This window comes from Balaenoptera acutorostrata, chromosome 20 (assembly GCF_949987535.1).
Source record: "Balaenoptera acutorostrata chromosome 20, mBalAcu1.1, whole genome shotgun sequence".
Taxonomy (NCBI): Eukaryota; Metazoa; Chordata; class Mammalia; order Artiodactyla; family Balaenopteridae; genus Balaenoptera; species Balaenoptera acutorostrata.
Window position 1 is genome coordinate 2,450,578 of NC_080083.1, and position 25,516 is coordinate 2,476,093.

Here is a 25,516-nt window from a genome sequence, read left to right on the forward strand (position 1 = left end):
CCGGGGGCGGGACTTCCGCGGCCCGGGCCGCAGTCCGCAGTCCGCAGAGGACTCGGGCGATCATGTACCGGCGCTTGGGTGCGGGCCTGGCCCTAGGCCTCCTGCGGGTGGCGGGGCGGCGGGGTCGGAGCCGCTCGGCGCGCCTGCTGCCGGGTCCGGCGGGAGGCCGAGCGCCCGTCGCGGTCGTGCCGCCGTGCCGAGAGGCGCCGCGCGGCCTGGGCCCGGGCCTGCTGCCGCTGCTGGCAGGTGAGGGGCGCGGGCCCGCGGGCTGGGCGGGCCGGGCTGGCCGGGCCGGGCGCGGTGACCTCAGCGCCCCTTCCTGCAGCTCTCGCCTGGTCCTCGAGGCCCGCCCCGGCGGAGCAGGAGCGGGAGCGGCAGGGCGCGGGCGGGACCGCGGCCGGGGACGCCGAGGCCGAGATCATCCAGCTGCTGAAGCGAGCCAAGGTGAGGGCCTGCAGTGACGGTGACACCGGTGGACGGAGGCCCGGAGTCTCCAGTGCAGGTGGAGGAGGCGCCGGGGGCAGCGGAGTTAGCCAGCGTTGGGGGTGAGAGCGCTGGTCGGGAGAACTGTGTACACGTGTGGCGTCCTGATGGTGCAGTTTAATGCGGGCCGTGCGCGGTTTGGTCCTCTCTCTCCCCCTCCTCGGGTTATCGCGTCTCTTCCATTGGGCTGACTGCCGCCACCTGGCCAACAACGTCCACACTGATGCCCGCAGACTGCGGGGTGTGCCGACGTGCCAGCTCCTCTTTGGGGCTTCACCTGCCCCAGACTAACCCCTGATCTTAAGTGCCCCCCCGCCGACACCTCCCTTCACCATCTCCTCTTTACTGCCACCTACCTAGTTTTCCAGCCTGGACGCTTCATAGTCATTCTTAAAACTTGTGGTCCCTAACTACCACCTTCTGATATACTTAGAGTCCAGCAACAGATCCTTTTTGGATTTTGCCACCAAGTCCAAAATATTTCTCAGATCTGCCCCCTTTTCTCTGTTTCTCCTGCTGTCACCTTGGCCACGCTGCTGCAGCCTCCTAACTCCGCGTCTCGTCTGCCCTATTGGCCCCCTGCCACCCAGTCTTCATGCAGCAGCCGGCGTGATTTTTTAAATGTAAATCGGATCGTATCACTTCCTTGTCCATAAACTTTGAATGACTTCCCACAGCATTTGTGATAGAACCCAAACTCCCTGCCGTGGCCTGTGAGGCCCTACACGATCCACCCTGCGTTGCCTACCTATTTGGCAATCATCGTCAGGCTCGCCATCCTCCCTTCACATCTGTTTCCTTTCATTTTTGAGTTTTTTTTTTTTTAGAACGAGTTAATTAGTTCTTTTCATTTTTATTTAATTTATTCATTTATCTTTGGCTGTGTTGGGTCTTCGTTGCTGCACGTGGGCTTTCTCTAGTAGCGGCGAGCAGGGGCTACTCTTTGTTGCGGTGCGTGGGCTTCTCATTGCGGTGGCTTCTCTTGTTGCAGAGCACGGGCTCTAGGTGTGCGGGCTTCAGTAGTTGTGGCTCGTGGGCTCTAGAGCACAGGCTCAGTAGTTGTGGCGCATGGGCTTAGTTGCTCCGCGGCATGTGGGATCTTCCCAGACCAGGGCTCGAACCCGTGTCCCCTGCATTGGCAGACGGATTCTTAACCACTGCACCACCAGGGAAGCCCTTGACTGGTTTTTGAAGAACCATTTTCTTCAGCCTGTAGGGCCTTTGCTTGTTCCCTATTCTCTGTTTGGGTCATTTTCCTCACAATTCCTTGTTTGGTTGACTCTCTTCCTTCTTACCTCAGTTTAACTGTCACTTCCTTGGAAGGCTTCTCTGACTCCCATTCAGGGGGACCCCTTATTGTTCCTTTCTGTTGCTTTTCTTCCTAGCTTTTATCATTAGTTGTCATTAAGCTTACTTGTCCTACAGGGTCACTTCCAGCCTGCAGGAAGAGAGAAAGAGGATGTAGGGCCAGCAGCTTCCTTATAAGATTTGATAAAAAGTGTTTACATTCCTGCTGCCTGCATTTGTTGGCCAGAGTTTTGTCATGTGGCCAAACAGAGCTGCAGGGGAAGCTGAACTCCCTGTCACCATTGTAGACATAGTGCCTGGTGCATAGTAGGAATTCAGTCAGTATGTGACGAATGAATGAATAACTTCCTTCTGTGTGTTGGGATATGTAGCTGTACCCACCTCTGTGTGGTAGCACAGGCATCTGCTTTCTTTATATTTCATTTTCTGTTATTTTCTTTGTTTTCTCTTTTCAGTTGTGCATCATGAAAGATGAGCCAGCAGAGGCAGAGCTAATTCTGCATGATGCTCTTCATCTTGCCTATAAGAGTGATAACAAGAAGGCCATCACTTACACTTACGATTTGGTAACTCCGCTCACCAGTCTGAGCCGTTGATGATGAAGGGTGGATGCAGGAGAAGGGTGTTAGGCTCCTGACTCATGTTCCTGACCTGCAGCAGGCCCTGAAGCTCTTTGGTTTTTGTTTTTACTAAGTTTTCTTTTGGTTTCAATTTTTATTACTCTTGGGGTGTCACTTACAAGACGCCTCAATCCCAGACAGAAAATAAATGAATATCACTAATATTTGTTTCTTCAGTGAAGAGTGGGTCTAGATTTGGTTTGTCATCATCAAAGTCTGTGTGCATATTTGTTCTCACACCATTGCTGTACTTTGCTACTGGCAGATCAGTGACATACTTTTCTCTCTGGACTATTTTTTTAGCTAGAGGGTGAAAGCAAAGGGGAGTCTTCAGCTTAAAGGTTTTGAAGTAAGTAGGAATACAATGCTCTAAACTGAAAAACAACTTGTAATTAATTTTCAGATGGCCAACTTAGCATTTATACGGGGTCAGCTTGAAAATGTAAGTAAATCACTTTGTAATGTCATGAATTTGTGAAGGGGTAGCATGAAGGAACCTCTGTTAGTAAGGGTACAGGCTAAGCTGCTGTAACAAAGAGACCCCAAAATAGAGTGACTCAAATAAGAAGGAAGCATATTTCCCTTTAATGCATTAGTCCAGAGGTAGCTAAACCCTGAAGATGGGCAGGTACCTCTGCTCCATGAAGTGGCCCAGAAGCCCAGGTTCCTTCTGAGATATGTCCTCATCTGCGTAAGAGAGCTGGCTCACCTCCAGCCTGCAGGAGGGAAGAAGGAGGGGATGGAGGGCAAGCAGCTTCCTTATAGAATACGATTTAGAGATTGTTCACATTCGTTCTGCGTGCATCTCTCGGCCACAGCTTCATCATATGACCACACCTAACTGCAAAGGAGGCTTGACCTGGTAGAAATTGAGGAGAGTCTAACTAAAAAGACGGAGAGGAGGGTGAATATTAGAGGATAGTTTCCAGTCTCTGCCACAGTGGGTTTGGAAGGGAAGTTAATTTCTGAAGTTGGTTTCTACTCATCACAGAATAGTTTTCAAGGTGCCCAGAGGATGTGCAGTCCTGGTATTTTAGTCTGTTTTCCCACCACAAGGTTACCTTTCTCTTTGTATATGTGTCAGTGTGTGTGTGTATGTGTGTGTGTGTGTGTTGTGTTTTTCAAGGAATGGTACATCAGACTAGTACTTAGAATCCAGGGTCATCTGGATAGGGGACCCAAATAAAACAAAAATCTTTTCCTTATGCTTTTAGGCGGAAAAACTTTTTAAAGCAACAATGAGTCACCTGCTTGGAGGGGGCATGCAACAGGTAAGGGCGTGATGTAGGATTGCTCCCTAGCCGAAGCAGTTCTCAGAAGTCTTACTTGCTATAAACTCCACCCAGCCCTCACGTGTGCTTTGGCCAAAGAGTTGGAATTCTTTTTCCCTAAGACTGGTATAAAAATTGCCAGTCTTTCATTCATGCAAAAGCATGGTACCTGAGGAATTCACAGTTGCCTGATTGCTCCAAAAGTCTAAAGACTATGGCTTTCAGGTCAAAGTCAGTCTAGAAGTTGATCTGAAATATTCCATGAGGAAATTTTACTTGTTATGAATTTCCTTCATTTTCCTTTTCCCAACAGGAAGACAATGCGATAATAGAAATCTCTCTAAAGCTGGCCACTATTTATGCTGCTCAGAATAGGTAAGTATAGTCAGAATCTAGGTGTGGAAGCAGCCAAGGAGTAGGGCTGTGGGCAAAACTTTGACCCTGGGATGTTGCATACTTTTCATTTACCTGCTAATCACCTGGGTCTCCAAAACTTAGGTGTCGCACTCATAGTGCTCCATCCCTCATCTTTGAAATCTTGAGTCTTTTCTGGGTTTGCCCCTGCTGTTTCCATTAGCCTGCTGAGCGGGACATGCAGCCCTCATACCTTTGGCTGCACCGTGACAAATCTAGTCAAGTTTTCTGTTCCTACTTGAACGGGGAAGGGAAGTTGTACTTAGAACCTTAGTTTAGCTTTTCCTAGGAGAGGAGGGAGCACTGTAGAGGCTGCTGGGGATAATGTATTTTGCTGGTTTAAGGATCAGCAAACCAGGAAGTTAGGTATAAAGTTAAATGATGAGAGAGTTGCTGTGGGAGTGTCTTAGTGGCTAGCTCAGCAAGCAGCTTTTAAAGCCCATAGAGATTATCTGGTAGCTAGGTTTTAGGAAACAATACCTAGGAGTGGAGGAGAGACCTGCAGGTGGGACCAGAAAGCAGTGCTGAGTTAAAAGTGTTAGATGAGTCTAAGTTGTTACAAAGAAGGAAGAGTCTGCGGGTACACAGGAAAGGCTTTAGGGGACAATCCGGGTGTGTGCCGTGGATGAGAGAGGCCTGGTACCTTCCTTCTCTAGGTGGGGTTCAAAGAAGAAACCCGAGGATGTAAGCAGAGAGCTCCTCTAGAGAGTTATATTTTGGGGTAAATTTAAGGAACGACCTAAGTAAGCCTGGCTTTTCCTTTGCTTTATCGTTGCTGCAGAAGGTGGGTACCAGAAGTTTGGAGTGATCTCAAGCCTGGTGCTGTAGGAAGAGTGCGCACTGAGGCCGGGGGCCCTGGCGCTGGTCCCTGCTGCTCTAGTCAGCAGCTCCTTCGTTCTCAGCGGGACCCAGTCCGTCTCCGGGCATTTGGTTGGGCACTAGACGGGCCAGGGCCTCTGAGGGGCTCTGACTTCGAGTCCTTAGAGGAGCTTTGCGGTTGGTCCACGCAGGGGAGCGTTGCAGCCTGGTCAGTCTCCCTGGACGGGTGACCAACAGGGCTAGCTACGGGTGGGGTATGAACTCCCAGGGTAAGAAGCAGCCCAGAGGTAGTGACAGTGGAGGGTAAGACACATCCGTAGTCTCTGAAGAGGTGAACGCTGTGTAGTACCCACTAGTAGTTCGCCTGGAAGTTACTCAAAAGTGCTTTTTCATTTTGATTTATTAAGAAGCGCATGAGACCAGGAAATGTGTGGCCGGGTCCTGAGGCTGAGGAAGGCTGATGCGAGTTGGGAGGGGTCGTTGGTAGACATTTTGCTGTGACTCAGGATGCCTTGTGGGCAGCCCCCCCCGTTCCGTGCCCTGATCGGATAGGGTCCCTCCTGCCAAGGTTTGGTTCTTCTGAGAACAGTAGAACAGCGGGGTCATCTGGCAAAGCACGAGAGGAGAAGAGGTGAGCTTGGTAGTGCCACCTGTGGTGAGAAGCTAAGAGCCAAAATGGAAGAGCAGAAACCAGGGTTGAGCTTGTGGATGGAGTCAGAGTTTATGTCGTGTTTCTGTGCGTCTCTGTAGAAACCAGCAGATGACCCTTGTTCTGTCCAGAGTCAGTCTCCCTGCTGCCTGGGTGCCCTCTCCAGTTGACTGAGGTCCTGAGAGTGGGGCTAAATGCCTTCTCGTGCCCTAGCTAGGAGTTCCATTTCTGTAAAGGAAACTTGCATCCAAGACCTGCAGCTTGGGAGGAGTGTAGAGCTAACAGACCTCCAGAAACTGAGTGAGGTCAGCAGTTAGAACCCTTACTGCAGGGGCCCTCGCCTCCGTTGGTAGCGCATCACTTTGAGCAGGGGTGAGGCTCTCACGCGTGGAGGAGCTGGCCCCTCTGAACCGTGTTAGTGGGAGGTGAGGGGACGGCTGCTCATGTCGGTTATTGAAACTCTGTCTTAAGTTAACGTTAATTAGGTGACCAAAAAAAAGCCCAAACTCTTGAGAAAGGGCAGATTGACACCTCTTAGAGACTTTAAACAAAATTCCCTCTTCCCGTCTTACACTTGATAATGTAAACCTGAGCTGGAAAAACGAGGACAGAAGAGCGCTTTGTGAAAGGTGTACAGCTGATTGATGCTCTTTGCTTTACAGGCAGGAATTGGCTCTTGCTGGTTATGAATTCTGCATTTCAACTCTAGAGGAAAAAATTGAAAGAGAAAAGGAATTATCAGAAGACACTTTGTCAGGTAGGGAAACCTGACTATTTTTTGGACAGTTGCCTTTTTTGCCACAAAGGGCTTCACTCTTAGGCTGCGGTAAAAGAAACAGAAAGGTATCTGAATTGGGGGAGGGAAAGTTACTCATTTTGGAAGTTGTGGCTGTTTCTAAGGTCTCAGAGGGTTTGGAATTAGATACTTTCTTTAAATGACTTGACCACTGGTTGTTGTTGTTTTTTTTAACCCCGTGGTGACGTCTTCATAATATATCTGTTGATTTTTATTATATATCATCTCTGGAAAATTGGGGAGCAGAAAGGGAAGTTTTTTCTCTTGTCTCTTGGTTCAGCTACCAGTCACAACGCTAATTAAGTACCGTTGGTCCCCAGTGTCCACCAGATACGAGAGAGGAAGCGAAGCTCATGTTTTGCCTGTTTGTCCTCATTGCGGAGGGAAGAGCATGAAGAATCATGCTGGGAACAGAATGGGGTGGGCGGGGCGCTCTCTGGCTCTCAGCCATTTGGGTTCCTTCCTCCCTCCCTCCCTTCCTTCCTTTGTATCGTTGATTTACAATGTTGTGTTAATTTCTGCTATACAGCAAAGTGACTCAGTTTTACACATATAGACATTCTTTTTTAATATTCTTTTCCATTATGGTTTATCCCAGGAGATTGGGTATAGTTTGCTGTGCTCTGCAATAGGACCTTGTTGTTTATCCATCTAAATGTAATAGTTTGCATCTACCAACCCCAAATTCCCAGTCCATCCCTCTCCCCAACCCCCTCTCCTTGGCAACCACGAGTCTGTTTCTATTTCACAGGTAAGTTCGTTTGTGTCAGATTTTAGATCCCACATATAAGTGATATCATATGGTATTTGTCTTTCTCTTTCTGACTGACTTCACTTAGTATGATAATCTCTAGGTCCATTCATGTTGCTGCAAATGGCATTATTTCATTCTTTTTTATGGCTGAGTAGTATTCCATTGTATATATGTACCACATCTCCTTTATCCATTCATCTGTCAATGGACATTTGGGTTGTTTCCATGTCTTGGCTATTGTGAATAGTGCTGTGAACAGAGGGGTGCGTGTGTTTTCGAATTATAGTTTTGTCTGCATATATGCCCAGGAGTGGGATTGCTGGATCATATGGTAGCTCTATTTTTAGTTTTCTGAGAAACCTCCATACTGTTCTCCACAGTGGCTGCACCAACTTACATCCCCACCAACAGTGTAGGAGGGTTCCCTTTTCCCACACCCTCTCCAGCATTTATTTGTAGACTTTTTAGTGATGGTCATTCTGACTGGTGTGAGGTGGTAGGTACCTCATTGTAGTTTTGATGTGCATTTCTCTAATGATGTTGAGCATCTTTTCATATGCATTCGGGTTTCTTAATGTGGGTTGACGTATTGGGAATTTTCAGATTTGACATTCATTCAGTAGCTCTGATTTCACAATTCTTCTTTGCCTAGAGCTAGCATGATGCTAGAGTTACAGCGGCCAACTCTGTTGTCCCTAAAGCAGTACATATGGCCTCAAAGAGTTTTCTGTACGCACGGGTCTTCCCGCTGTCGCTTGCACATAACTCAGTTTTCCTCCTTCATACTCCACTGAAGCCCCCCTTATTAAGGTCACCAGTTCTCAGTCCTTATCTTACCAGCTCTGCTTACTAGCAGCTCAACCTGGGTGATCACTGTCTCCTCCTGGAAACCCTTCATTCGCTTGGCTCTGGGACACCTCACTGGTCCCTTGCCCTCCCCGGGTCACCTGTAAAGGTAGCGGGCCTCAGGGCTGTCTTTGGCCCACTTCTGTTTTCTCTCTGCCCTCACACACTAGGAGACAGCAGTTAGTCCCATACCTTTAAATGTCAGTTTTACATCTTCAGCCCCCGCCCGTACGTGAGCTGCAGACTCGTGGGTCAGATTGTCTACCTGACATCCTGATCTGAATGCCTAATGGTCGTCTCACACTTAACATGTTCGAAATGGGTCTCTCTTTTTTTTTTCCTGCATTGATTTAACTTTTTTTTGTTGACGTATAGTTGATGTCTAATGTTATATGTTACAGGTGTACAGTATAGTGATTCACAGTTTTTAAAGGTTATACTCCGTTTGTAGTTATTGTAAAATATTTGCTCTATGTTCCCCATGTTGTACAGTTGTACAGTATATCCTTGTGGCTTATTTTGTACCGAATAGTTTGTACCTCTTACCCCCCACCCCTATAGTGCCCCTCCCCGCCGAAATGGGTCACTTGATTTCTGCCCCTCACAAACTGGTTTCTCACACGGCAGCCCGTTTCGTAAGTGGCACCACCATTCAGCCGGTGCTTTGGCCAAGAACCTAAGCATCATCTGTGATTTCTTCCTCATTCCCTACGTGTAATTCACCAGCAAGTTGCACTGAATCAGCCATCCGAAGGCATCCACGTCACAGCCGTCTCACCCTCTTGCCCTACCGCTCTGGTCCAGGCCGTCATTGCTTCTTGCCTGGACTCCTGTAATCGTCTCCCCACAGGTTTCCCTGCTCCCCTTCATTCCCTCAGAGGATTTACTGCCCACCCCCACCTGCCTGTTTGACACCGTCCCTCCACCTTCACCACCCGGCTCTTCTCTCGCTGTTGTACGTTCCCAGCTCAGTGCCGCCGCAGGGCCTCGTACCTGCTCTTGTCTCCGTGGCCAGTGGTCTTCATCCAGGCCTCTGCTCAGGGGGCCAGTCTGCCGGTCTTCCCACCTGCGCGCCTTCTGAACCTCTCTCCTCCCCTGCCTCGTCACCCTGGGAAGCAGCTGTGTGTGTGTTGTGTGCTTGTATCGCTGCTAAAGTTCATTTTTGTTCAAGCGTTTTTAGTGTCTGTCTTCCCTATCAAAGAGGGAAAGAGCCTTCATCTGTTTTGTTCACTGCTAAATCCCTAGGACCTGGAGTAGTGCCTACTACATAATTCAGGCTCAGTAATTGCTGAGCAAAAGGGCAAAAGGCCCAACAAACACTGACAAATGTCAGTGCAGTGGAAGTGCTTTGAAGAAATTCACAAAAGATGTAAAAACAGGTTCTACCTGTCAAAGAAGTCATTTTTGAACTATCCACACCCTTGCTATGTTTCATTTATACATTGACTGTAGACAGTTGCTTAAGAGTATAAAGCAGTCTTTTCTGACTCCAAAAGCAATACGAGAGTGTTGAAGAAAATTTCAGACAGCATTAAGAAGAAAATAAAGATCACTCATAATTGTACTAAGAACTCCTGTTTATTTTTTGGTGTATGTCTTTCTAGGCTTGTTTTCCTCTAGCTATTTACATTTTAATAAGCAAATGAGGAGTCACACTGTACATGACTTCTTTGTAACCTGATTCTGTTTTTTAAATTGGGTCTCTTTTTTTTAATAAATTTATTTTATTTATTTATTTTTGGCTGCATTGGGTCTTCGTTGCTGCGCACGGGCTTTCTCCAGTTGCGGCGAGCAGGGGCTACTCTTTGTTGTGGTGCACAGGACTCTCATTGTGGTGGCTTCTCTTGTTGCAGAGCACGGGCTCTAGGCGTGCGGGCTCAGCAGTTGTGGCACGTAGGCTCAGTAGGTGTGGCTCGCGGGCTCTAGAGCGCAGGCTCAGTAGTTGTGGCGCACGGGCTTACTTGCTCCGCGGCATGTGGGATCTTCCTGCACCAGGGCTCGAACCCATGTCCCCTGCACTGGCAGGCAGATTCTTAACCACTGCGCCACCAGGGAATCCCTGTAACCTGATTTTTTAAAAATTTAGTAGCATATGGTGAAAGCACTTCCTTTGCCTAGGTGAAGGGAGTCTTGTCAGAGCAAACTAATTTCTATTATAAACATGATTTTTACCTTTTACTAGTTATACAGTAAAGAAAACATGTTACATTGTTTTGTTTTGTTTTTTCCGGCCAGGCCACACAGCTTGTGGGATCTCAGTTCTCCCACCAGGGGATTGAACCCGGGCCATGGCAGTGAAAGGGCTGAGTCCTAACCACTGGACTGCCAGGGAATTCCCATGTGCTACATTGTTCTTAATTTAATTTTTTTTCTAAAGAAATATAGTCCCTCTCAGTTTTTTTAAAAAAAATTTATTTATTTATTTATCTATTTATTTATTTACTTTTGGCTGTGTTGGTTCTTCATTGCTGTGCGCGGGCTTTCTCTAGTTGCGGTGAGTGGGGGCTACTCTTCGCTGCGGTGCATGGGCTCTCATTGCAGTGGCTTCTCTTGTTGCGGAGCACAGGCTCTAGGCACACGGGCTTCAGTAGTTGTGGCTCACGGGCTCTAGGCACACGGGCTTCAGTAGTTGTGGCTCACGGGCTCTAGAGCGCAGGCTTGGTAGTTGTGGCGCACGGGCTTAGTTGCTCCGCAGCATGTGGGATCTTCCTGGACCAGGCCTCGAACCCATGTCCCCTGCATTGGCAGGTGGGTTCTTAACCACTGCGCCACTGGGGAAGTCCCTGGTAACTGCTTTCTTAAAGATAATAATCTATCATCATTATGTGCTTATAATATATTAATTAGTATATACTTGGGTTTCTTTTAAGGTTTTCCATTCTGATTTATTCATCTGATGACTCATAACAGTATATGTTGTCTGAATTAGGTGATATCATTTGAGTTACATGGTGATACTGGTCTCACACATACTTCTTTTGCAAAATTTTTTCCCATTTGGTTTTCACTCAATTTCCACATGAATTTTAGATATTTTTCATGTGAATTTTAGATCTTTTTGTTCACTCCCCAAAGTGCTTTGAGGATGAATTGTTAGATATGTGTTATGTTTATAAATTAGTTTGGGGAGGTTGCCATCTGAATTAGTTAGCATTTGACTACAAATAGCAAAAAATTTCAACAAAATTAAGTTTAGCAGTGAGGACACTATTGTCATGTGACTGGCAGTTCAGTGAAAGGGGGCAGTGCTTTATGGCTCACTGAAGTCCTGAGGGATATGGTCTCCCCATCCTCACTGGCACTCTCAGTGTGCTGGCTTTCTCTTCACGCTTTCCTTGTGGTTGAAAAGTGACTGTCAGATCCCAGGAATCTCATCCAGAAATGACAGCGTCCACTTTGCATGTTTCTCTTAGAATCAAGATAATTTTTCCTAGAAGTCCCCCCCTAGATTTATGCTTACTTCTTGCTGGCCAGATTGGGTTATATGGCATTTCTAACCCCGTCCTTGGCAAGAGAAGTGGCATTAGCATGATTGGCTAAAACTGATCAGGACCCATTCCTAACAGAGGTTCGGAACCCCGTCCACTTGAATCATGTGAGGAAGGTGGCTGAGACCAACGGCAGCTCTGCTCTCATCATGCCGTCTTCCCATTCAGCGGCGTGGTCTGCTTCTGCTTACAGATCTTTTCAGGTAGATCTGACAGCTGTTTTGTTACATTTGATTCTAAATGGACACCTTACTAAACTTATTTGCTTTTGAGTTGATATTCACACTATTTCCAGATATATAATTAAAGATTTGGGAGGTCATGATAATTGTCTTTTTTCAGGTAGTTATACTTCTGTGTCCCTACTCCCTCCCCTTATTAAATTTAGTTCATTGGCCATAACCTCAGAACATTAAGTAACAGTGGTGCTGGACAACTTTGTCTTGTATCTGATTTGGTGCAAGACCATGTGAGAAGATGTATTATTATGTGTGGAGCAAGTCAGGCTTGCCGGTAACTGGTTAATTGTTTGGTATGCTGCTGGGTAATAGTTAATGCTCATATTTTATTTAGACTTTCACATTTATTTTGTTTTGTGAGATCCATAGTGTATTTCTTGAGCTTCTCATCACAGGATTGTATTAATGTGATAAAATGAATTGGCATGCTTTCTGTGTTTTCTGGAATAGGTGTGGGGTATTACATGGAGTGATCTAGTCCTTGGAAGCTGTAGGATCTATGAAAGCACATGGCTCAGATCTCCTTTAGAGTTGATTCGCTGGCAGCTTTTTTTCTTCTTTCTTCGGTTACTTAATACATTTCAGTTTCTTCCATTTTCTTGAGTTGATTTCAGTACCTAGGACAGTGCCAACAGCACAGCTTAAATAAACACCTGTTGAATAAGTGAATGCATGGGTGAAAGAATTTTGGAGACCTGTATTTTCCTGGAAGAAACTTACTTAGGAATTATATTTGTAAAGCATAACTTAACAATATTCTGTTGTGTATTCAGGATCATATTCCTTTCCCAGTTTTTAATTTTGTGGATTTATTTCCTTTTTTTAAGAGAGTTTTCCCACTGATTCCTTCCTCCTCTCCTTGAGATGAGAGTTTCATTCATTTTCATAGTTTCAGTAAAACACTTCTGGAGAGTTGAAGTATTTCTGGTGGCATATTTGGTTTCATGAGTGCCTGAAGTCTGGCGCCTGGTTGGAATTCCGGCTTTTCCACTTGGAAGGGCAGTGGGACTAGACAAGTTACTCATCCCTCCTCAGTCTCCTCATGCATACAGTAAAGAAACAGTAGAACGTGCCTTACAGCATTGTTACGGGGACTGCATGCTCTAGGACTGAGGCCGGGGCTCACTGAGGACCCTGAAGGAGGCTGCTGGAATGCGGTGCATCTGCTAACCTGGTTTATCAAGTGGTTTAGCTCCTCTGTGTTTACCACTCTTAATTATGAAGGGCCTTCCTGACTCTTTATAGTTTCTCCTGGTTTTTGTCGACTTTGTTGACCTTGTCAAAGAGCCACCTTTTGGTTTCATTTTCTCTAATTTTTTTGTTGTTTTCTACCTCCCTTATTTCCACTCTAATCTTTTATATCTCTCCTGCTTGCTGTGGGGTTTATTTTGCTCTTCTGCTAGTTTCTTAGGTAGAAGATTAGGTTGTTGATTTAAGATCTTTCCTAATGTAGGCATTTACAGCTATAAATTTCCCTCTACTCTGTTAGCTGCATCCCATAAATTTTGGTATGTTGTGTTTTTATTTTCATATATCTCAAAATATTTTAAAATTTTTCTTGTGATATCTTCTTTGATCTTTTGGACATTTTGGAGTGTGTTGATTAATTTCCATATATTTGTGAATTTCCAAAATTTCCTTCTGTTGTTGATTTTTAAGTTCATTCCATTATGGTCAAAGAGCATGCTTTGTATGATTTCAGTCCTTTTACATTTTACTGAGACTTGTTGCATGGCCTGGTACGTGGCTTATTCCGGGGAATGCTGCGTATGCGCTTGAGAAGAGTACGTCCCTTAGCCGCTGGGAGACGTGCTCTGGAGACGTCTGTCAGGTCGGGTTGGTTTACAGTGCTGTTCAGCTCTTCTGATTCTGTCTAGTTCTAGACAGAACTTTCGTTTTTGTGAGTTCTTTCTTTATACATATTTCTATGCTGTATAGAGCCCCGGATATATATATCTTCATTGTGAATTATCCTTTCATCAGAAAAGTGATTTTTTCCTACTTCAGGTATTTGTCACAAACTTTAGTTTTACATTGTTGACTGTATTTTACTCTTAAACTTTCTAAGTAATTTTGTTTTCAGTATGTGTTTTGTAGAGGGCTGTGTCTGGATTTTTTTAACCTAATCTGAGTATTGTTGTCTTGTGGTAGAGAATCTTAAAACCTATTTAAAGTTAGAATTGAAAGTGATATTTGGTCTAACTTTTTACATTAAAAGCTTTCCATTTTTGTTATTTCTTTTTTATTTATTTATTTATTTATTTATTTATTTATTTATTTATATTTTTAAATTTATTTATTTATTTATTTTTGGCTGTGTTGGGTCTTCGTTTCTGTGCGAGGGCTTTCTCTAGTTGCGGCAAGCGGGGGCCACTCTTCATCGCGGTGCGCGGGCCTCTCACTATCGCGGCCTCTCTTGTTGCGGAGCACAGGCTCCAGACGCACAGGCTCAGCAGTTGTGGCTCACGGGCCTAGCTGCTCCGCGGCATGTGGGATCTTCCCAGACCAGGGCTTGAACCCTTGTCCCCTGCATTGGCAGGCAGATTCTCAACCGCTGTGCCACCAGGGAAGCCCCTGTTATTTCTTATATTTTCAAGTCCCTCTTTTTTTTTTAAAATAAATTTATTTATTTATTTATTTTTGGCTGCATTGGGTCTTCGTTGCTGCGCGCAGGCTTTCTCTAGTTGTGGGGAGTGGGGGCTACTCTTTGTTGTGGTGTGCAGGCTTCTCATTGCGGTGGCTTCTCTTGTTGGAGAGCTCGGGCTCTAGGCTCACAGGCTTCAGTAGTTGCAGCACGCAGGCTCAGTAGTTGTGGCTCGCGGGCTCTAGAGCGCAGGCTCAGTAGTTGAGGTGCATGGGCTTAGTTGCTCCGCGGCATGTGGGATCTTCCTGGACCAGGGCTCGAGCCCGTGTCCCCTGCACTGGCAGGAGGATTCTTAGCCACTACGCCACCAGGGAAGCCCCTTCAAGTCCCTCTTATAGGGACGATTTTCTCACTAAACCTCCATTTATATTTTGAAAGGAAGACACATCTATGGTCTCCAGTTCTATTAAAGGGTAACCTAAAAATTTCTAAAAGACATATTTGACTCAGAAAAAAAATTCTGTTTTCAGTTTCTTCTGTAAGATGAGGTGACTACAATTTAACATTCTCCTACCTCTCCTCACTTGTTTTTTCTCTGTGATCTGGAATTTTAGATCTAGTGGGACTTTTTGCAGAGAATTCTGAGGCCAACTTATTTGCCTTTTTTATATATTTATTTATTTATTTATTTATTTATTTAATTATTTGTTGGCTGTGTTGGGTCTTCGTTGCTGCACACAGGCTTTCTCTAGTTGCCGCGAGCGGGGGCTACTCTTCGTTGTGGTGCGCAGGCTTCTCATTGTCGTGGTTTCTCTTGTTGCAGAGCAGAGGCTCTAGGCGTGTGGGATTCAGTAGCTGTGGTATGCGGGCTCAGTAGTTGTGGCACATGGGCTCAGTAGTTGTGGCTCGTGGGCTCTAGAGCACAGGCTCAGTAGTTGTGGCGCACGGGCTTATAGTTGCTCCGTGGCATGTGGGATCTTCCTGGACCAGGGCTCGAACCCGTGTCCCCTGCATTGGCAGGAGGATTCTTAACCACTGCACCACCAGGGAAGCCCTGCCTTCTTTTGTAGATAACTTGTTTTCTCCTGCCTGGTTACTTTGTAGGTGTCAGAAGCTTTTTAGCATAAGGTTAGGGGGTTGGTCTCTATGAATTTTGTCTGGTTTGTGGTGACCCTTCATTTTAAAATCCAGTTCTCTTGAGCTTCTGTAGTGCACCTTTGATTATTGCTACAGTTCTGCTTTGCTGTGGTTTTTTATTCAGGAGTGTCGTTTACCTGTATGTTGGACTCTTTCTTCTCTGTTCTGTAGTATAAATTTATTCTCTCCTCTCAGGTTCTTGTCTGTATTTTGGGAATTTTTCCAGTGTGTATTCCATATTATTGACTTATTCAGAAAAGTCAGTTCTGTCCTTTTCTTCTTCTGGTGCATTTTTTTTGGTTTTGTTTTTTTTTTTAAGATTTCAAGCAAAAATAAAGAGTGGAGACTTTAACAAACACCTGTACACTTTCCCTGTAGCTTTGTCAAGTCTAAGTATTTTACCATATATGCTTCAGGTGATGATTGGGGCAGGGATGGGGGAGTTTAAGCCCCTGTGTACTCCTGCTTGATGTAACTAGCAGGTAAACCATCTATTTACTTGGTTTTAGTCTTTATCATTCTTATGCCTGTTTATTGTATACATCAATAAACAATATGTTTATGTTTTTAAACTTTTTATGGACTAATATGTTTTTTTTTTGTTTTTTGTTTTTATTTTTTATTTATTTATTTATTTATTTATTTATGGCTGTGCTGGGTCTTCGTTTCTGTGCGAGGGCTTTCTCTAGTTGCGGCAAGTGGGGACCACTCTTCATCGTGGTGCGCGGGCCTCTCACTATCGTGGCCTCTCCCGTTGTGGGGCACAGGCTCCAGACGCGCAGGCTCAGCAATTGTGGCTCACGGGCTTAGTCGCTCCGCGGCATGTGGGATCTTCCCAGACCAGGGCTCGAACCCGTGTCCCCTGCATTGGCAGGCAGATTCTCAACCACTGCGCCACCAGGGAAGCCCCGGACTAATATGTTTTTAAACTTTTTATGAATGGCATCATACTGTACAATTGTTTCTGCAGTTTATTTTTTCACTTATCATATTGCAGAGATTTATCCTCATTGATACTTAAAGCATCAGGGTTTTTTGGCATAAAGGCCCTGTTCGCTTGCCACGCTGTCTGTCTGTCCAGAAGGGATGACTTTCTTTACTTAGTCCCTGCGGTGGGGGTGAGGGGTGAGGTTGTGCTTTTTTTCCATCCTGGAAAGGAGGGATACAGCTAGAGGTGGCCCTGACACCCTTGTGGGCATGTACTCACTTCTCCTGTTGATGGACATGTAGGTTCTACCTGTTTTGCTGTAGAAAATAATGCTTGGACCTGTGTCTCTGTGCACACATGCAGGATGTTCCCTAGGGGTATACCTAGGAGTGGAATTGCTGGGGTGCAAATACTAGACATTACCAAATCGCTTATCAGTGTGCTTTTACTGGTTTACATTTTCAGTGGCAATGTGTTAGCATTCTTGTTGCTCTGTATCTTTGTTATTATTGGACTCAAATTTTTGGATGATCTGGTGGATATGATGGAGTGTCATTGTGGCTTCAGTGTATGTTTCTCTGATTACTAGTGAGATACAGAACATCTTTTCATGTATTTATTGGCTATGCAGATTTCCTGTTCTGAAAACTGTCTCTTTATCCCCTTTGCTTATTTGTTTGAAGCGCTGTCTTTTTCTGAATGATTTGTAAGAGTTCTCAGCTTAATGTCTTTGAGCATCTTTTTTTGAGCATCTATTTTGTTGGTTACATTATCTCTTTGTGACCTTGTCTTTGCACTTTAGGGCATTTGACAGAGATTGAATGATTAATTCTATTGAATGTAATAGAATCTTTTGATATTTTCCTTTATAGTTTGTGTTTTCTGAGTCTTGTTTAATAAAATCCTTCACTCTTCTAAGGTCAGAAAGATAGTCTCTTCTAAATATTTGGCTTTTTTACATTTAGTCTTCAATTACATGGAATTTATTTGTAATATGGTGTGAGGTAATGATATGATTCTTTCCCTCCATCAAGCATGGATTTTAGCTCAGGACTGTTTTATTAGTGCATCCATTTCTCACTGGTTTGTAATGACATCTCTGTACTGAGCTTTCGTAGATATATGCCGTGTTGTGTTGTTACTTCTGTAATTAAAACTTTTAGTTTTATTGTATCTTCCATATTTAGTTCAGTACCTTCACGTTTCTAGTCATTTCTTTTTATATATGTTCGTTCATTCAACCAGTCAGTCAAGAAATAACTGATGAAATTGCCTGTGACATGCCAGGCGTATTACTAGGCACTGAGATACAGCTGTAAATAAAACCTGAAGGACACCTCCTCAATTTCTAGTGGAGGAAGAACACACAATAAACACTATCCACTAACTTAATAACATATCCAAAGATGACGAAGGGCTACATAGATAACTTTATGAGGAAATATGTATTTAGGGGAGAGGTGGGGCGGTACAGTAATTTATAGAGGGGTCAGGAAAGGCCCGACTGGTAAGAAACCTGGAGAATGGGAGGGAGTAAGTCAAGTGGTCATCGCTGAGGGAGGAGAGTTACAGGCAGAGGAGGGGCCAGTGCCAGGCTCTGCGGTGGAGCATACCTGGCATCTGAGTCAGCATTTGGCCCTACTTAGCTGATAGTCTGGGATCACTCAGTTATCTGGAGGGCAAGACCTCCGTTTTATTGTCTGCTGATTTCCATTTCTGATGCATCTTCAGGCTTACCTACTTGGGGTTATAAATTCATCTTCAGCGGGGTTCGAGAAATGAGTCTCCAGGCTGGTTTTGTTTGTTTCTTCCAGGCGCTCGGGTCCGAGCCTAAATGGATGGTATAGATCTAGACATCACACTGCGTGTGCACAGGCCTGTGATACAGCTTTCCACGCAGTCATCATTCCCTTCTGGATCCCGGCTTGGCCGTTCAGGCTTCTCTTGCAGCCTCTGGGGAACATCCTGGTTTCATGCAGGGGCTTCACATCTAGTTCTCTGTTCTGCACAAGGTGAAGAATCCAATTCTGGATTCAGAGACACTCAGGCCACCCACAGAACCAACCAGAACTGGGCTTCTCCTGCATCAACACACATGCTTTCCACTTCGGGTTTTAGCTTATTTCTGATTTCTGGCCCTTGGGATTTCCTTCTCTCGGGAACTCAGCTGTACACGTAAAAGGATATTTGTTATAATTTATCTAATATTTGAAGCAGAAGGGTTTTCAGATTATCAGTCATGTTACTGGAACCAAAAACTCCTTCCACTGATCCCATTAGTGGTCTCAGGAAGTGCCGATGGGGTAATCGGTTAGGTAATGAGAGATTCAGCTTAGCAGAAATTCTAGGATGTTCCTCGAACATGGGTGGCAAACACCTTTAGGTTCAAAGACCCTGTAGACTTTCCTAGATTATTATTGGTGGTGGGTGGGGGAGCTAGATGCCTGTGTTCACGTTTTCGTAAATTCGAGATGCTCTTTTTCTTACTGATGGGGAGTCCCTATTCCTGTTTTTCTAAGTGCATATAATTGTTCCAGTAACTTACCAAACTCCTTTTAGTCTGCATTTATGCAAACCTAATTTGATATACTGATACGTTAAGTAGACTGAGCCATTCTTGGTATTCCTGGAACAAAAACTGCTTGGTGCATTTATCCTTTGTGCATTTGAGAATTCAGTTTGCTTATATTTTGAGTACAGATTTCTGTGATGAATCTTGTTTGTTTCACAGACTGCTTTTAGGTAGCTCATCTTTTTCTCCTAGGAATAATTTGTGAAAAAGAACTATTTACAACTAAAGTTTGAAGATTTAAGTATGCTTCCCTCCCCCTCAGATTCCAGTAATCCTTTGGGGGAAGCTCTGTATAAACGATCCCAATTTATTTCTCAGCTGTTATCAGGTTATCTGATTTGTTCTTGTCTAATTTCTAACAGTGTTTATATTAATATTTCAAAGAACCATGTTTTAATTGTTATTAGTTAGAAGAGGAACTCTTTTTGGTACTTTACTAAAGGTATGAACTTTTAACTTGACAGTGTGCTAAAGGTTTTATTATGGAGTCTTTTTATTTCTCCCTTGGTCCTATTTTTAGAGAAGTATATTGTTTAAAATTTTTTTTCATTTTTTTTGTTAGTACGATTTGAATGTGCTATGAATTTAAAATGTATTTTCTTCTTAACAATGACAAAATATTACAGCTAAAATTTTACCTCATCAGTTATTCTTTCTAAAAAGCTTTACTATCTTTTCTGCCATTCTAGTTTAATTTCCATTACGGATATCAGGGGTAATTTTCTACTAGAGTTGTCACTTTACTCTTGTACTTTTGAGTTACAGTGTTGAACATATTTTCTAATTGTAAAATGTAAAAAGAGCATGCTTTTGTTAATGTAGAAATATCTAAAGAGAATTATTAACACACATTCCAGAAATATAATTCAGTAGTCACGTTTGAAACATACAGTTTCCAGAATTGGAATAATTAATTTATACATTGTTTTGTGATAGTTTTGGTATATGGTAAATATTTTTGTTTTTAAATGTTCTCCAAGAACATGGATTTTAGTGTATCTGTATATTCTCAGTCTGTTACAAATAGCTTATCTCCTTGGACCTTTGTTAGTAAGTGAAGAGAGCACAGAGGTTTGTCTGTCTTTACCTGGACCTTTGTCCATTACATTATCTCCCAATAGTGTGGATCTTAAACTGCTGCTGATTTTATAAGCTTTTGCTCAGCATTTTAAAAAGAGTGCTCATAGTGAGATATATTTTTTTGTTTCAACATTTCCTTTTAATAGAGAAATATGGTATCTTCACATGTGGTATTTATTTGGTGCCGTCTTAACGTTTTGCTTTTTTATATTGGTTATATTTATCCATAAACTTATATATACTTTCTACATTTATAAAAATAATTTTCATCTATATTTTTTGAAAATAAATTTGTAAGGTGATCTATTTAAAACTACTCCTAATTTGATTTTAAGGAAATGATTATCATTACCCTTTGTATATAACTAGGCCAAAGTAATAACTTTGGATTTCTACTTGAAGAAAAACATTTTTTTTTCACTCTTACCTTCAGATATTATTTCAGTAGGTATTTTTATTTGCATTGTTTTATGTAAACTGTCTCTTCAATAATTGGTCATACTGTTACTTGGTAACATAGTCTTTAAATTCTCTATCCCATTTGTAAGTTTTCTGAAACTTGGATGATATGGAAGGAGAGGTATTTGGTGTGAGTACCTTTGCTGGTAAAGAAACCTGTCTGAACCCTTTCATTTGGGTGTCTAATAATGGTGTTACAGAAGATTATCTGAGGGAACCTCTTTTTCAAGTCCTTTGTGTAAACATTTACTTTCAGCTGAGCTGTTTGCAAAATTTCCTTTGATCTAGTTCATCACCATTGCCACATTTTTTTGTGTCATCTCTCCTGAGTCTTTACTTGTGCAGGTTGCTTTTAGATACTGGTCCCTAGGTCTGTTCTCTGGTTCTTCTCACACGGCATTAGGTGTTTGAAGTTTGTTCTTTTTCAGACGTCGTGTAGTCACTTCTTGCGTGTGTTGGGAGGTGCCGTATCATTGCAGCCTTTTACTGTTCTTCAAAAAATGGATTAGCTGTTCTTTAAATTTGGCTCGTGACTTTCCATTTCAGGATTCTGAGTGTTCTCTGGTTCCTTTCTGTATGTATGTAGCTATTTTCATACCTGAAAACTTCTTCATTGGCCCTAGACTTTTTCTTGTTGTTAACTTCTTCTTCTTTGAGTTTATCTTCACCTGGTTCCGCTAAATAATATTAGATTAAAATTTGAAACTAAGTGTGGACTCAGACGTCATTTAATTGGATATTGCAGTATTGTGTTTTATAAGAAATATGTATTTGGTCATTCAGATGACAAAAAATATTTGGTCTTTACTCATAGTTTCCCAAATCCTTGGAATTTCCTAGGTGTTGGGAGTGATTTAAAGTGTCTTTTGTTATGTTAATGAGGTGACTTGGACTGCACCTAAGGACGGGCTGGTTGCAGGTGGAGCCAACCACGAGATGAGAGGGTTGGAACCTTCAGTCTCAGCCCCGACCTCCGGGGCGGGGGGGAGGGACTGGAAAGTGAGTCAGTGGCCAGTGACTGAATCATCTGTAATGAATGAATGAAGCCTCTGTAATGAAGCCGCCATCAGCATCCCAAAGGATGGGGTTTGGGGTGCTGCTGGGGCAGTGGCGCCTGGAGAGGGCAGGGAAGCACCAGGCCCTTTCCCACACACCTTGCCCTGTGCCTCTTCCATCTGGCTGTTCCCGAGTTACAGCCTTTTATAAACCGGTGATCTAGTCATCTGTGAGCCACTCTCGCTAACTAATTGAACCCGAGGGAGGGAGTCCTGGGGAACCTCTGATTTACAGCCAGTTGTTCACAAGCACAGGTGACGACCCGGACTTGCGTCTGAAATCGGGTTAGGGGGTTAGCCTGTGGACTCTGGGTGGATGGTGTCAGAATTTACTTGGATTCTTAGATACCCTGCTGGTGACCAACTGCTTGTTGGTGTGGAGACGCTCCACCCCTTCCCCAACACACACAGGTGGGTCCAGGAGCCAGTTTAGATGTTAATCCACCTGAATTGTCACCTTTGTGTAGCAAAGTATAAGGTTAGGAGTACTTCTTTAGTAGTGATGTGAAACAATCAGTGTGGGTCTTGGTAATAAGAAAAATGATCAGGGCAGCTTGGCCACGTCTCTGCCTCACTTTCTGCACTGTACTTGTTACATCCCAGCACTGCTCTTATTTCCTTCCTAGTGGAAGAGAAAGCCAACACCCACCTCCTCTTGGGCATGTGCCTAGACAGCTATGCCCGCTACCTTCTGTTCTCCAAGCAGCCATCACAGGCACAAAGGATGTATGAAAAAGCTTTGCAGATTTCTGAAGAAATACTAGGAGAAAGACACCCACAGGTAAGGGAGGAAAACAGAAGGACTGTAAGACAAGGTTTCAGAATCCAGAAATAAGAAATGGGGACAGATAGTCAGCAGGTGGCCCAGGTACATCCCCCTCCTCGTGCCCGACCACCCCTCCCCTGCGCCCAACTGCTTGTTTCTAGAAGGATTTGAGGCTGCTGCTGAGTTACTTGGGTCTGCCCAGCAGGGCTTACGTGAGGATTGGTTTGCACAGCACGGTATTTTAGGTATTGAATCTTATGAAAATCTTACGAGGAACAGGTTAACACATGCAGATCCTCACCTCCTGAGCCCCACCGATAAAATGCCAGGGGAACATAGGGGGAAAAGGACGGTGGGACTGCATTAAACAAAATTAAAAACCACTGACATAGAATTTAAGCACAGCATGCAGAGCCTTCTGTTAGAACGGTAAATCATCTGTTTTGTCTTAAGAGGTAAGAAATGGGTCCCTTTGTGAATGCTTGGTACCCCCCAGCCTAGGACATGAAAGTTCTAACTGGACTGCACATGCCCCAGGGCTGCGAGCAGACGAGCAGGGCAAATTGCTGGGCTGTGAGTTATCTTCAGGAGCGGGGGTTTAGAGCACCCCTTCACGGGGTAGCGCTGAGAAGTTAAGAGCACGACAGACATGGAATTCGAATCACCAGGTACTAGAACCGGGGCCTGAAGTGGAGGTGGCGGTGAGGCCCGCCGTGCTTAGCGCCACAGCGTTTTGTAGACTCGTGGGAACTTTTGCAAGAGCAGTGGCGGGCCTCTTCTTCTTCCTGAAGGACAGGAGCGACGTCGTAGTACAGTACGGCTCCGAGGCCGGCTTCTCAGGGGTGCTGAACCTTGAACAGAAGGGGATCAGATTCTGTCACTTCTTTTTGCTGTTATTGTTCATTTGCTGCTTCTCCTTTGATAATTAGTTAGCGTCATACGTAATATTCACCCTGTTACCTAGTGTCTAGATTTGTATCATTTTCCAGAGGGTCAGGCTGATGCTGTGCAGTGGGAATGATCAGTGCACCCGACTTGCTGACGCCCTGACCTTTGCTGGACGGCCAGGCAAGGCGACCCCTTCAGTGCACCCACAGCTCGTCAGACTCCGCGCTGACGCTCGAGCTGTGGAGGTGTCTGCAAGCAGCAGCTGCCTGTGTTTCCTCCCCTGTGTAGACCATCGTGCTGCTGAGCGACCTGGCCGCCAGCCTGGATGCGCAGGGCCGCTCGGACGAGGCGTGTGTTCACGCGCAGAGGGCCTCGGACCTGGCGAGGCAGGGGGAGCACCCTGAGCTCCACGTGCTGCTCCGCAACCTGGCTGCGGTGCTGACGCACGGAGGTGCGGAGCGCGGGGCTGGGCGGGCGGGCGGCCGGCCTCGGGAGGGGTGCGTGGCGTTGAGGGGGGCAGTGAGGCCAGGGTGCTCCCGAACCCACGGGCCAGTGGGGAGAGACGCAGGGGAGGCGCCGTCGGGCCCGGCTCACGTCCCGCCTGTCGTCCTGCCCTGCCGGCCCATCAGGCACATCGAGGTGGAAACGTCTGCCGTGGCACCTTATTTCTGTGGTGCTTTACAGGTTTCTAAATGTTGTCTCACGCGCAGCTTAATCTGTTCCTCACGGAGCTCGTGCGACAGGGCACGGCAGCTCGATGGGCGTACTCTGCCATCCTGCTCAGAAACCGGCAACGACCGGGCTCTCGCCCGAACCACCGTGGGCGAAGGCCTTAGCCACTGGAGTGCGCCAGGAAGGCTCCGGGAGGTCCCGGGTGTCACGGGGCGAAACGAGGCCGCATGCCATGAACTAGACTGGTCCCATCGCTTGTGCTTTCGCTTCACAATCTCTTTCAGAATCACGGTGAAACATACATTTTCTTTGCTCTTCCTTCTCTCCGGGTTATTTTAGAGCGATACGCACAAGCAGAAGAGGTCTACCAGGAAGCGCTGAAGCGAGCAAAGCTGAAGAGAGATGAGGTCTCTGTGCAGCACATCAGGGAGGAGCTGGCCGAGCTGTCACGGAAAAGCAGACCTGTGTCGTAACCTTCCCAAGCTCTAGACCCCTCTTTCTGTGTTGTGGGGAATTTACAGTAACAAACACCTCTCATTCCAGTCCCAGTGGCACCCTAATCAATGGCTTAAGTCCTTTGTCCTTGATACTGAAGTCCCCTCCCCTGAGCCTTGCTGGGGGACAAGCTGTACACGCTGTGTACACTGCTGCGTTTGCTTTGCGAAGAAAACTTGCCCCCCCACCTGACTGATTTTGCTTCTGCGGACGGGTGTCAGTTAATGCTTTCCGTTGCAGCAGACGGCTGGCTGGTGAGGTGCTGTCCATGCTGGTCCGAGAATAACTCTAGATTGAGAGGGGCCAGTTTCCCTCTGGGGTGGGGTCTGCTATTTCAGCCAGGCATCTCTCCCATAAGATTTTTGTCCACTGATTGATTTGCTGCCTTCTCTTATCAATACCTGGCAGACCAGAGCTACCGGTCTCATGGCAAAGGGGGATGACGGTGAGTTATTTTCTCTTATAATCTATCTCCTGAAGCCCAGTGTGGGATTTAATGCGTAAAAAAGTAGTATCTTGGCTTGCCAGCAGCATGAAGTTTTAAAGTGGGAATTAGGCACTTGAAAGTATAGCGCCCATTTGATTATAAATAAAAGCGAACTGTATGTTTTTGTATGTACCATCTGCTTATATACGACTGTGAAAAAAGGAGGGCAAGGAGTGACGACCCCCTGCGTCCCTGCTCTCTGAGCATTCACTCCTCTGCAGCCGGTCACGGGTGTCCCAGGCCCTCTGACCGAGTGGGGCCCTGTAGGCGTAGCGCTGAAACCCTCCCAGTCGTTGTGGCGTGTCCCACTGCTGCTGTAGAGGAACCAGTGCCCTGGACCCGAGCTCAGGCTTTTGGAGTTTGGGTCTCAGTATCCTCGTCTGTAGTGAGAGTCTCTCTTAGCCCTGGGAGCATGCATTTGGCGGATGACCTTACCTGGATAGGCCGCTGTGTTGAGAGCTTTATCACACTGCCTCAGAGTACGTAAAGTACACAACACAGGGGGCATCGATGGTGTTTTCATCCCAGCAGTTTTGCGGTTCTTCTAGGTACCACGAAGGAACCCTGTTGTTGCTGGTATGCCCGTGGCGGTGGTGGGGGGGGGGGGGGCGGGCGGTGGGGGATAAACTGACAGTTGGGTTCCTGTGTACATACTGAGAGAATCCTTTCATAATAAACTAGACACTCTGCAATAATAGTGTATGTA

General features: G+C 45.4%; 1 protein-coding gene across 3 annotated transcripts; it reads left to right on the forward strand.

The window, feature by feature from the left end:
• The first annotated feature begins 12 nt into the window (after window positions 1-12).
• Window positions 13-24,938, forward strand: TTC19 (tetratricopeptide repeat domain 19). 3 transcript variants are annotated; one of them, XM_057536071.1, is made up of 10 exons: window positions 13-246; window positions 326-444; window positions 2,247-2,357; window positions 2,815-2,853; window positions 3,626-3,682; window positions 3,996-4,057; window positions 6,227-6,321; window positions 22,129-22,283; window positions 23,445-23,607; window positions 24,168-24,938. In XM_057536071.1, the coding sequence occupies exons 1-10, from the start codon at window positions 63-65 to the stop codon at window positions 24,299-24,301; spliced, it is 1,119 nt and encodes a 372-aa protein (XP_057392054.1). In that variant the 5' UTR covers window positions 13-62; the 3' UTR covers window positions 24,302-24,938. The 3 variants fall into 3 exon arrangements, with proteins under 3 accessions (XP_057392054.1, XP_057392055.1, XP_007174172.2); XM_057536072.1 differs by lacking the exon at window positions 2,815-2,853; XM_007174110.3 differs by lacking the exon at window positions 13-246 and having other exon boundaries at window positions 253-545.
• The last annotated feature ends 578 nt before the right edge of the window (window positions 24,939-25,516 follow it).